Consider the following 11533-nt stretch of genomic DNA (forward strand, 5'->3'; position numbering starts at 1 on the left):
CCGTGCCCTGCGTCCCGAGCCCCGGGACAGTCTGGGCACCCTCAGCAGGCACCAAAGCAGCTCTGACTGCGGCCGGCCCTCTGACAGGGCTGCACCAGAACCGCGGTTACCAACGTGGGACCTACATAAGCAACAGAAAGGAGGCTCAGGCCAGCACTGGATTTGCGCTGCAGGAAACAAGGGCTGCTGGCGAGCGCTGGGGCAGGAGGCTATCGGTCTCTCCTGCTGCCAAAAAGAAGCTGAGGATGAACACTGGCCTGTTGGGCAGCGGGATGCAAATCTGTTTTCCTCCCTCAGGAGAGGGGCAGCTGGCAGCAGATTTCAGCAGCATGGCTAAACTGAACTTTCTCAACCCCAACCAAGTCTGAAAAAATAAAAAAATACTAAAAATAAATAGCAACCCAGGGCTCTGTTGTGCAGACATGAACTGTTAAGTGTTTATTTTAGGGTTCATATCACAAGCCTTTTTCAGAGACAAAGCTGATTGTGCCCTCTGGGGTTCCAGGGGCCAGCTATTTCTAACTTGAGCAGGCTGAAAATGAATACTGTACCTTTCAGTGATATCCCATCAAGCTCAACACACAGTAGCTTTACACTCTCTGCCCCACACCTTATAAAGGAAAAGCCACCACCACAAGGCTAAACGAATGTACACACGCTATTATTGTAAATGGAGCAGCTAAACCTTGGCAATTTGCTTTGTGTGGATTTTTTTCTTCCCAGTAAATGCAGCACTTGAGCTCCCGAAAACCCAGCTTCCATTGGGTTTGTTCCAGCTTTAAATACATTAAACATCTCAATGCAAGACTGTATTTAATTCAAGAATCTAAACGCGAGCAAACCTGTTTCGCTGTGAGCGTTTCGTAGAGAAGTGAAAAGGGGAGTTTCTTTTTTAAAAAGAAATCATAATACAGTGATGAAAGGGTTAAGAATGCAAGAATTCAGACATTCTGTGGAGGGTCTCTAAGAGGTCCATAAAAAAGGAGCAAACAGATCCATACAACAGGAGACAGCAGGAGACAAAAAGTTTTTTGATCCCCCCCACACACTTTTTTGCTGGACTGCTGCTAGGTTACCGCTGCTCCCTTCCGGCCTGAGTTGGCAGGGCAGTACAGGGGCACAGAGGGAGCAGGTCACGACTCCTCGTTGCCAGAATCATCGTCATCATAACAGTCGGCGTCCTCCTCCTCCTCATCTTCATCGTCAATGTCGTCATCGTACAAGTCGTCATAAAGCAAATCTGAACTGTTGTCATTGGAAGGCACTTTAGTTTTGATGCAGTACTCTGCCAGCGTAGTGGGGACCTTCACACCATCCTTCTCTGCCTCAGCTTTAGTAGCCAAAACCTGTTTCCTGCGGAGAGGAGGACACAGCAACGTGAGCAGGGCAGCGGGCTGGCAGCAGTGCGGCTCAATTCCCACAACCCAGCCTGCCCCAGCCCCAGCCCAGCCCTCCTGGCAGCTCCCAGTCAGGAGAGCTGATGTTCGGCTGAAGCACCACAAGCAGCATTAGGAACAGATTTAGTTCCTGCAGCCCTGGGGGCTTGGGAACGCTCCAAGAGTGTTCACAGCACACACGCTCTCAGCAACATATGAAACCAGTTATTCTACAGGACTCTGCACTAAGAGACCTGCTAGAGCTCAGAGCAAGTTTCAGATGTGGTCAGGGGTTTCCTGAGACGACTGACTCCAATTGCTGACAACTCTACCCCTGCGCGCTCAGAACTGCAACTCCCACAAGCATCTGGCAGCTCTGAGCTCCCGCTGGAGGGTAAGAGCAGTCAGAGCATGTGGCTGCACCCTGAGACACCACCATGACCCCGGCACTGCGCAGCGCTGACAGGAGAACGGCATCTCCCGTCACCCCGGGACAGGCTCTGGCTGTGACCCGCTGCCGGCTGGTGCTGCCTCCTGGCAGGGAGAGGAGCAGATGGCAGCCTGTCCCTCCTGCTCAGCAGCGTGCCACACTCTGCTCATGGACTACATCCAGCTCCACTGAAGCCGAGGGAGCTGGAGGGGACTACGACAACCTCCCAGGGAGGCTCTTTGCACAGACCGACTGCCCTGCGTGGCTCAAACCTGGGGTGCACCCTGCACGCCCGGCCAGCCAACTCCATGCAGAGGCGGTCCCGCTGCCGTGCGGGCTGCTCGTCCGCTGCTCTGCAGCAACCCTGGCTCTAGCTGACATCACCTCCCTACAGCACCCGATGAACCGTGAACATCTCTGCTAAGGACAGTCCAGACTGAACAGTGCCAGTCAAACCCAGGTCTGCGGACACTTGCCAAAACCTGCTGATACTCCTTTGAGTCGGAGGGACAAGATTATGATTCATGAGTGCATGAAGCACAGAATTAGAAGGATGCAGTCAGTTCGATTCACATCCCAAGCAACGCGGGTGGTGCTCAAAGGCAAGCAGGAACTTCAATGGGGATTTATGAGCAGCCAAGAGGTTTTATGGAGCATTGTGCCAGATTAGTCTGAAAAAAAGAACAATATAAAGACAGATCGGCACAGTCTTTCCATTCCAGAAGTTTGCACTGCTTTTGTGCGCTGAAAATCCTAGAGGGACCAGAAGCATGGACTTGGAATAAGAGGGCAGAATTAATTCCCAAAGAGGCAACCACAGCAAGAAGCTGTTTTCAGCAAATTGTGCAAGTAGCCTGTTTTATAGGATTCGAAGCAGGAGGCTGGTAGCACAGCATCACACATGGCAGAGCTTACCTTATGATTTCAGCGTATTCCTTGTCTTTTCCTTTACTGTCCCTCCATTTTCTGAACATGACTGATGCATCCACATTGGCAGGAGAGAATGTGTTGGGCTCATTAAGCAAAGAGATTACACTTAGTAAGATAGTCCTGAAAAAGGTAACCACAACAGCAGAGTCAGAGCTAGTGCATTCACAGGTTCTGGATGCCGACAACTTCTCCAGGTGATGCATCAGAAACTTGTTTGAAGTCAAATATTAAGCTAAGGATAACTAAGGATGACATCTGAAGTGGGAATAGGTATTTATTTATGAGCTTCAGATGCTGGCCATCAGCCCAGGGAAGGCAACATGATAAAAGCCTCAAGGATCTCATCTGACTATAGATCACCACGCCTGTGCACATGCTTGTACAGGGCAGCAGCCAAAACTAGGATCAGACCAGAGTTCAGCTTTGTCCACACCACCCATGGATGGTGCAGGGCTGGAAACCCTCTTGGTGAGCCTGTTCCTGGTGGTGTTTAGCCTCCCAGCAGAAGGCTAGGCTCTCTGCCTACCCTGTGTAGGGAGAAGGATCACCACAACCCAAGGCGAGCAGATAAGGCTGCACTGCTTTCCCTGCCTCACGGTGTGTCAAGAGGTTGGAGCTGTGGCCAGGTCTCACCTCTCCTCAGCTCACGCATCACTAACGCTGCTGTGGCAGCTCCGGAGCACAGCAAAGGGAAGACAGTGCAGATGTTTTTCAATATCCAGGCAAGCCACCAAAGGCCCGGCAGGATTTGGCTGCTGGTACTTGGCAAAGCCACCATAAGCCAGGCATGCAGACCCCAGCAGGCAGCCAGCCTTGCCGGATCACCCAGCAGCAGCACAGAGCTACACAGCTGCCCAGCTCTGCCCGCAGCTACCAGGGGCGAACAGCACCTCCCTCGCCCAGAACCTCCTCCTGTATTTCCTGCAACCCCTTGCACTTCAGAGACTCAGCCCTTCGCTGCTCACACAGTGCCACAACCAGCACAAAACCCAGCAGTGAGTCCCGTCAGGCAGCTCTGCACACCCAGTCCCTGGCTGTAGCTACTACCACCGGAGTTTCACGTGTGGTTCCTGGCAGCACCACTTCGGACTTTTGATTTAAATGGAAGGGAAGAGTAAGAGACAAGGACTAAGTCTCGAAATACAATAGTCCATAGAAACGGCTTTCCAGAATTTGATTCATGACCACAGACCTAGTTGTGCTTGCACTGATTTAGGGTCACATTCAGAACCACACATGCTGAGCACATCTACCAGATCATATATCTGAGAGACAATTCCAGGAAACGCTTGGTCATTTGGATGCTGAGCTTCTCTAAAGGTTTTGAAACTAAACTCTCGTGTCTGGCCAAACTGTTCAGCACAGCTATCAGGAGAGTCTTATGCAATTTATTTTCCAATTCCTGTAATTCAGAAGGAAACGAAAACAGCAGCTCTGGAAAAAATTGTCTGGTCAGACTGGAATGATGGACTGAAGAAACACTGTCTTCTATTTCATCTCAAGAAGTCAGTTAAAATCCTTTGATGCCCAGCAAACAGGCAGCAGAGCCAGCATGTCAGCTCCAGCACCACTGCAAGAGCAAAGAGAGCCTGAGGAAGGCTGAGGACAGGACTGAGCAGCTGCTCTACCACTCTTCCATCAGCAAAGCAAAGAGAGGCTGATTTCCACCGCAGTGCCCCAGACTCCAAAACCACCGCAAAGCTACTTAAATGCACCAGGGCAATTGCCTGTCAGAGCTGCAGCTCTCTGCCCTCCTTCGCTCCATTGCTGCTGATCCCTAAAGAGCTGGATGCTCTGCTCTGACAGAAACACTGCTGCTGGGGGTAAACAAGATGAACTAGACATGCTAAAAACAAGAAGGGATCCCAGCACATGGGATCCAGGAGAACCAAAACCACAAGAAAAAGTTCCTGTGGGACTGAAAACATACTCAGCAGGATACAAACTCCATTGGACTGGGTACAGACAGACCCTCTCGAACAGATCTGTTTCTCCCTCAGGCAAGGTTGTTCCAACATGTTGGTTTACGCAAGCCAAGTGCATGAAGAGTGAGGATTTCAAGCCTGCTTTTTTTCTTTTCTACACCCCCCACCCCATTCTGGGGAACAGTGAGCTGTTTTAAGAGTTTACAGGGCTGTTGTCTTCAGAATGAGTCCCTTTGTGTCCCTTTACCAGCAGGAGAAAGCAGCCAGCAGAGGCTCAAGGAAGCAGATAACCCATTAAGTGCCCTTTTCCTCATATCAACATAAGGTTCAGGTAAGTTTCATCCAAAACAGACATAACATGGACCGGCTGGTGCTCCCAACCAGCACACTGTTATGTACCTTATTGAAAAAGGACATTTGTTTTTTTGTTCCAGCTGTTATCCATATTGTAGCCTCTCAGAGGCACCTTTAGAAGTAGGTATTAGATTGTTCTGTTCTCCAGCATAAAGTACAAAGATTTTGCTTAGGCTGTATTGACAGTCATGTCAGTGCACTGAGCTGGTTGTGAAAACTGTCCAGATCTTAGGTAGCCAAAAAAAAAACCCAACAAAAATGAGTATCCTCAGGAAACAAGGCAATAGTGAGACAGGACACCACCTACCTTCACAAGATACAGGTGTACCAACATCTGGAATATTGTGCTCAGTTTTGGCCTGTGCAGCTCAAAGGACAGAACGGAGACGGGAGATAGAGAGAACAACTAAAATGATCAAAAAGCCTCAACTCTAAGCCCCTCCTCAGCTTTAGGGGTCTCTGGACAAAAAGAAAAGCAGTATTCTCTGCCACACAGATGACGGCTGCATTCCTCCACGTCTAGCTCTGAGTGATATTGACTGTGTTTAAAAAAAAATTAATGACCCCGTCAGAGGTGGAAGCATGGGTGCTGTCAGGGTTGAAGAACAACATCCCCCTCTCCACACGTTTCAACCACAGTCGTCTGCAGTGAACGGTCAACGCTCGGCAGGATTTACAAAATTCAGCAGCTGGCGGGAAGCCCTTGGTTATACACATGACAACAAGCACGCTCCCCTCCCACACCTTCAGCCCTGCCACCTCCTGTCTGACAGCAGAGCCTCAAAAAGCCAGATGGGACCCCAGCGGGACGTGTTTCTGTTGGCACCGAGCCCAACCGGTGATGCTGGCAGCAGGAGAGCATTTAAGAACTAGTTTTATTTCTGTTTGCTGATACAGCTGAGGAATGTTTTCTCCCGAAAGGTCACCCTCAAGCCCAACACGTTCCAAGAGCAAGCACCAAAAACCTCATGGCAGGGAAGGCTGAAACTGGAGAACTAGCACCATGAGAAATTTCATGGGGGCCGGTTAGCTCAGCGGTTTGACCGCAGTGCTGACAACAAGGACAACACCGAGGTCGTGGGTTCGATTCTCGCTCGGTCCTCATGTGTTGCCTGGTGTAGTCAAGAGGTGGCATCCCTGCCCATGACAGGGAGGTTGGACTAGATGATCTCTAAGGTCCCTTCCAGCCTGGGCCATTCTATGATTCTATGATATGAAATTTTGTGTGTGATATAATTAATTATTGCCCAAATTTGTTTCCTAACTATGAACTGAGGCTTGTCACCTAGTCAGTTCTTTATCGGCAGTGTCCTGTAATGAGAATGAAATTCAGCTGGTGTTTAAAAAAACAAACAAAAAAAGGAGCTCAGCCTTGGATGCTTCTGGTACTCACTGGATCACTATCCTTCATTTTTTCTGGCAGAAGGAAAACTACCTGGCTGACTACTCAAGATATTATGCTGCAGGACAGAAGACTGAGACAAATATTGTAAGGCAAACAGTAGGAAGGACTATGCACCAAGCTACTCCTACTGGGCCTGAATACTCAAAAATATTCTTTATCACTAGTGATATTTTGGAGGAGCTGGAAAAACCTAAGTGTAGGATAACATCGACTGGTAAATGCTAGAGCATTTAAGATAATTTGCTTTAAAAAAGCATGAAACCCCATGAACAGGACTGAAGGCTCCACACTGTAAGCCCAGTATCAGGACACAGCACAGCTCGGTAAGTCTGGTTCCCACTTGATTCAAGCCCTAAAGCCTTAAATTCCCTTCCAAACAACTCCCAACACAGGCCTCACTCTTGGAGAGAGACAACAGGCATTCGAGGTCACCCCTGAACATCAAATTCAGTTACCTGACATTTTGGGTAGGGTTCCACCTCTCAGATGGCAGCTCTCCACTTTGCGGGTCATCTACAGGTGGGTGAAGAATTGAAATACATACATCTCCATTCTGCAAGACAGAAAAGAAAGTTGAGAACAACCTGGCTTGAGGCAGAGGTCTGATGACTCAACTCCACCACTCCGGCTATGTTCTCAGCAGTTTAACCTTGCTCATATGAAACCCAAGTGTCAGTACAAATATGCAAGAACTAGAAAAGCCTTTCAATTCTTCCTGGCTGTGCTCTATTTATACACCCCAAAGCCTTCCTGGCTCAACAGGGTTCATCTACAAATTGCTATACAGCAATCTCAAGTCAAGAGGCTTAAAGAATGCCACAAAGCAAGCAAAAACAGTCATCAATTCACATAAAATCAAATTGGTCTCCAGATAGCAAGTACTCTCACAGTGATAGAAAGGAGCTCTAGTCTACAGAAGACCTAAAGTAGGGTTAAATTTTTTGTGCTGTTCACAATGGTAGCTGAGTTAGCTACAGGAATTATTTTTTTTTCTGAATCATTTAGCACTCTGTACTAGCTCAGGTATCAAAACAATGCTTCCCCTGGGACACATGGAGGTTGAGGAAATTATGCAGGTCAGGGCTCACACCACTCCCCCAGGACACAGCTATTTGAAATCTCAGGTGAAAAAACAGGAGCTGCCGTCTCAAGGTTTCACTGAAAATCCCTTCCAGCAGTGACAGGGAGGAATATTCCGGCAACATATGGAAGCCATACAGCCATGTAATCCTCAATCTGTGTTCTACTCACTAGTGTTACAGCATGAATATAGATGTAAAGCTCCATAATGTCGATCATTTATAACCACCTAAAACCAGTTCTCCATCAGCAACAGCACTCTGACACCAGTACTCTGTAGGAGCGCTGTATTATTCACCACAGCTGACACTCTCCACTGAAGGGGGGGCTCCAGGGACTCAGGGGTCCCAGCACCTTGCTGCAGCATAGGGTGAAGGTGCAGATGGGGCCCAAGGCCTGACAGCAGATGTTGGCCCCTCCAGGCCCTGTTTGGATGTCTTACAAGTGTGCAGGGGCAGCCCCTTCAGGCGGTGCAGCCCCAGCTGACAGGCAGGGTTCACGCTGTCCCTTGTCACGCTGGTGACAGGAACGAGAGAGCAGCTGAGGATAAGACTGCAGGCTGGCAGCACCCCATGCACCGGGTCTCAGCTACATTCTGAGCACCCTCCAACGCTGCTGGATGCAGCGGAGCTGGAGAACAAAGCAGAGCTGCTCACAGCAAAAGCGTCCCTGCCTCTGAGAGCCAGCGATCACACCTAGAGAGCAAGCAGCTCACCTGAAGGGCTTCTCAAGCATTCCAGCTCGACTTGATTAAACAAGTGACAAGTGTTTTATAGCCAAACGAGATCTTACCTCAACACTGAACACTTGTGATTGGTATCCAGATTCCAGCTGCTCACTAACCCTGCCAGGTGTGCCAATCTAGCAAGCCCTCGCCATTGTGAAGCAGGTTTTTGTCAAGAACACAACTACACACAGCAACACAGCACCTGGAGCTGCTGAACACCCAAGCATGCACTTAGACTGCTGGAACAGTTTTCCATAACAAGGCAGTTTGCTTTTTAGGACTCCAACAGGCTTGTGTAATCTAGAATTATTTTTTAGTATCATTTTAAGGTGAATTTAAACTTACTAATGTTAGATTACATTCACAGCCTATTCTGGTTTTAGCAGTAACTTCCATGAGTTTACCTATTTTTTTCCTCTAACCATCCTCCAGGATAACAGAGTGCTGGTGGCCAGGAGAAAGCATCACAGCACTTGCAGGGAGTTCCTGGAGCGATCAGGTCAGCAGCAGGTGGACGAGCAGGTAATTTGGCAATACGAAAATACAGAGGGAAGCAAGGATGCAAGAAGTGTCCCTCTTGCAACGCTCAGCGTTACCCGTTTGGGAATTCAGGCAGGGCAGCACTGCATTACGGAGTCAGGAAGGGTAAAGGTGTCACCGGGCCTGACGAGATCAGCACAAGGCTTTAGGGATCAGCCCGGTCAAGGGGAGAGCCTTATTTTCAAAGATATAAACAAGGAGGATAGAGTATTCATCTGCCAATGGGAAACAGCCTGTACTTCTACAGGACTGGAAACCGTTGTCATAAAGAACAAATGAATGCAGTTTTCTCAAAAGTGAACTAGATGATCCAAACTGGAGATGGGGAAAACACAAAACTGAAAGTCTCATTGCTCAGAACTGGAATGTCAGCCCCAACCTCTCCATCTGGCTTCACCAGCAGATTCTGTAAATGCTTCTTTCTTTCACCTTCTTGCACTGAAAGATTTTTTTCCTATCCTCCTGACAAACGTTCAAACCTCAAGCCCTTTGCTGATTTATTCTCAGTTTCATTTGGAATTATCCCAGTTCCTCATCTTCATTGCTTAAATGTTGTTTCCAAAACAGCCTGCAAGCTGCTTCATATTCCCTCAGCTCCAAGAAATACTGCTACGAACACAAAGTACAAAGCTGAGAGCTGGAGTACACACACAGCGAGTTTGGGGTTAGTTTCTCCTCCTACTTTCAGTGTTTTCTAGAGCCAATTTTTCATCTTTCCCACCAGGACTGGGAAGTGTCCTTTCCAAGACTCATTTTGTACGTACCATTTGGGTAACCATTTCCCACTCACCTCCTGCATGAGCATTTCTGGACTCAGAATCAACACGCACACTATGGATCTGTAATAATCTGCAGGTCTCAAAGTTGCCTTTATTTATAGCTCAAACCTCCCACGTAACTGAAATAGAGCCTTAAAGAGAAACACCATCCTTGGCTATATGCAAGATTCTATGCTGAGTCCAAAACTCAAGTCAGAAGACTGTCAGATGACTGATTTCAGGATGTCCCTGGGCTTAAGGCAATCCTCCTGAGCGTGTGCTGGTTAAAGCTGATTGCTGTCCTCAGGTTTGGAGGGTCTTTTGGCCAGTTATTAACAAGCCATCTGTGTGGTTTTCACCATGACACTTCAAGCATGCTCACTCCAGGCTGGACATTTAGCAGCAAAAACTTGTTAGCGAAGGGCCTTCCAAGCCCGAAGGCATAAACCAAACCCATCATTTGATCACAGCAAGGAAGAGAAGCAACATTTTGGTCTTGCAGTGGGTCCAAGGGAAGCCTGCAGAACCTCTCACAGGAAGACCTGTCATGAGGCAACACCTGCAGCAACAGGAAGATTCTGAAAGGCCTCTAGCTCCTCAGACTATTCAGCCAGCACTCCCAGCAGGCTGACACTCACCTAGAGTATCCAGAAGTTTACCAGGGATTTGACTGATCTTCACTAAAGGTCAAGTTTTGGGCCTAAACAGGCCTTCAGCTTTCAGATATGACTTTAGTATTTGGTCATTTTGAGCCAATTGCGTCTATGTAAAATCATTTCCCTTCTGGACCTGCCATACAGTCGTACGATGATCCAATTATGGACCTGACAGACCAGAACATTACTCTCTGAACACGATCCATGCATGCCCTGAACTAATGGCCCCTTCAGTACGGCTAAAAGACATTAGGTGTGGAGGTATTGGTTCACTCCAGTCCTAGGAGGCCAGACTGTTCACGACTCCTCCTAAAGCTGGACTCCATCCCAGATCCAGTTCTTTCTGCAGTCAGAGCACCCCACGTCCAAACTCCCTCATTTGGAGGCTGACTGCTGCAGAAGGCTGTTCTCCATTATTTCTTGTCTCAGCACACAGTGCTGCAGAATACATTTACAGAAATGGTTTAGGAAGGGATCTTAAACACCATCTAGCTCCAACCCCCTGCTATAGGCAGGGACAACCCCCACTAGCCCAGATTGCTCAAAGCCCTGTCCAGCCTGGCCTTGGACACTCCAGGGAGGGGGCTGCCACAGCTTCTCTGTGCAAACGTGCCAGTGCCTCACCGCCCTCATAGTGAAGAACTTAAATTCAAATTAAAGTCTATTTGCACGTAGAAAAACAAGTAGTTGCCTAAGTATTACAGTAGGCTAAGACCCCACAAACCAATCCTGGTCCTCTAACTGCCAACACTCATGGCACGTCGCTTTGGCTGGAGCTGCACTTGCAGGTATGAGAATGGCTCCATCTCTGCCTACAAGAATAGCACTTCCTCAACATTTAGATTCAACCATTCAGCCATGAAGCTGATATTTAATACCAACAGCTAACCACTAAGCTAACACTTAGTTATGGCTAGAGACAGTTAGTACCTTTAATACTTCCAGAAGTTTATCAAAGTAGAAAGCCTTCTCACATCCCTTAGAAAGTGTTTTTTAAATAAGAGCTTACCTCATAAATGTTAGGGTGCCACATTTTGGTCAGAAATCTGAAGGTAGGTGGTGAATACGGATAGTCGATAGGAAATTTAATGTGAGCCTGGAAAGAAGCAGAATATTTAAGTCAGGAAACAGAACAAAAAAAATAATCAACAAGCAACCATTAAAAATTGGAAAAACAATTTCAATGAAGGCCATTAAATTGTTAATTTTATATACTGATGCCCATATTTCCCCACAGCATAACTCTACACAACTTATGAGCAAAACACTAACTGAACCATAAAAAAAAAATAATCTAAGCACTATGACTGACCTGGGCTGGTTTTCTGAGCACTACAAGGCAAAAGGCACCT

At 47.9% G+C, this 11533-nt stretch overlaps 1 protein-coding gene across 1 annotated transcript; it reads right to left on the reverse strand.

Moving 5' to 3' along the window:
• Positions 1-783: 783 nt before the first annotated feature.
• On the reverse strand, positions 784-11285 carry UBE2R2 (ubiquitin-conjugating enzyme E2R 2). Its single transcript, XM_009869677.1, has 4 exons — positions 11191-11285; positions 6876-6973; positions 2722-2856; positions 784-1353 (listed from the first exon to the last, which is right to left on the reverse strand). The coding sequence occupies exons 1-4, from the start codon at positions 11212-11214 to the stop codon at positions 1134-1136; spliced, it is 477 nt and encodes a 158-aa protein (XP_009867979.1). The 5' UTR covers positions 11215-11285; the 3' UTR covers positions 784-1133.
• Between the last annotated feature and the right edge of the window lie 248 nt (positions 11286-11533).

This window comes from Apaloderma vittatum, unplaced genomic scaffold, assembly GCF_000703405.1.
Source record: "Apaloderma vittatum isolate BGI_N311 unplaced genomic scaffold, ASM70340v1 scaffold22325, whole genome shotgun sequence".
NCBI lineage: Eukaryota > Metazoa > Chordata > Aves > Trogoniformes > Trogonidae > Apaloderma > Apaloderma vittatum.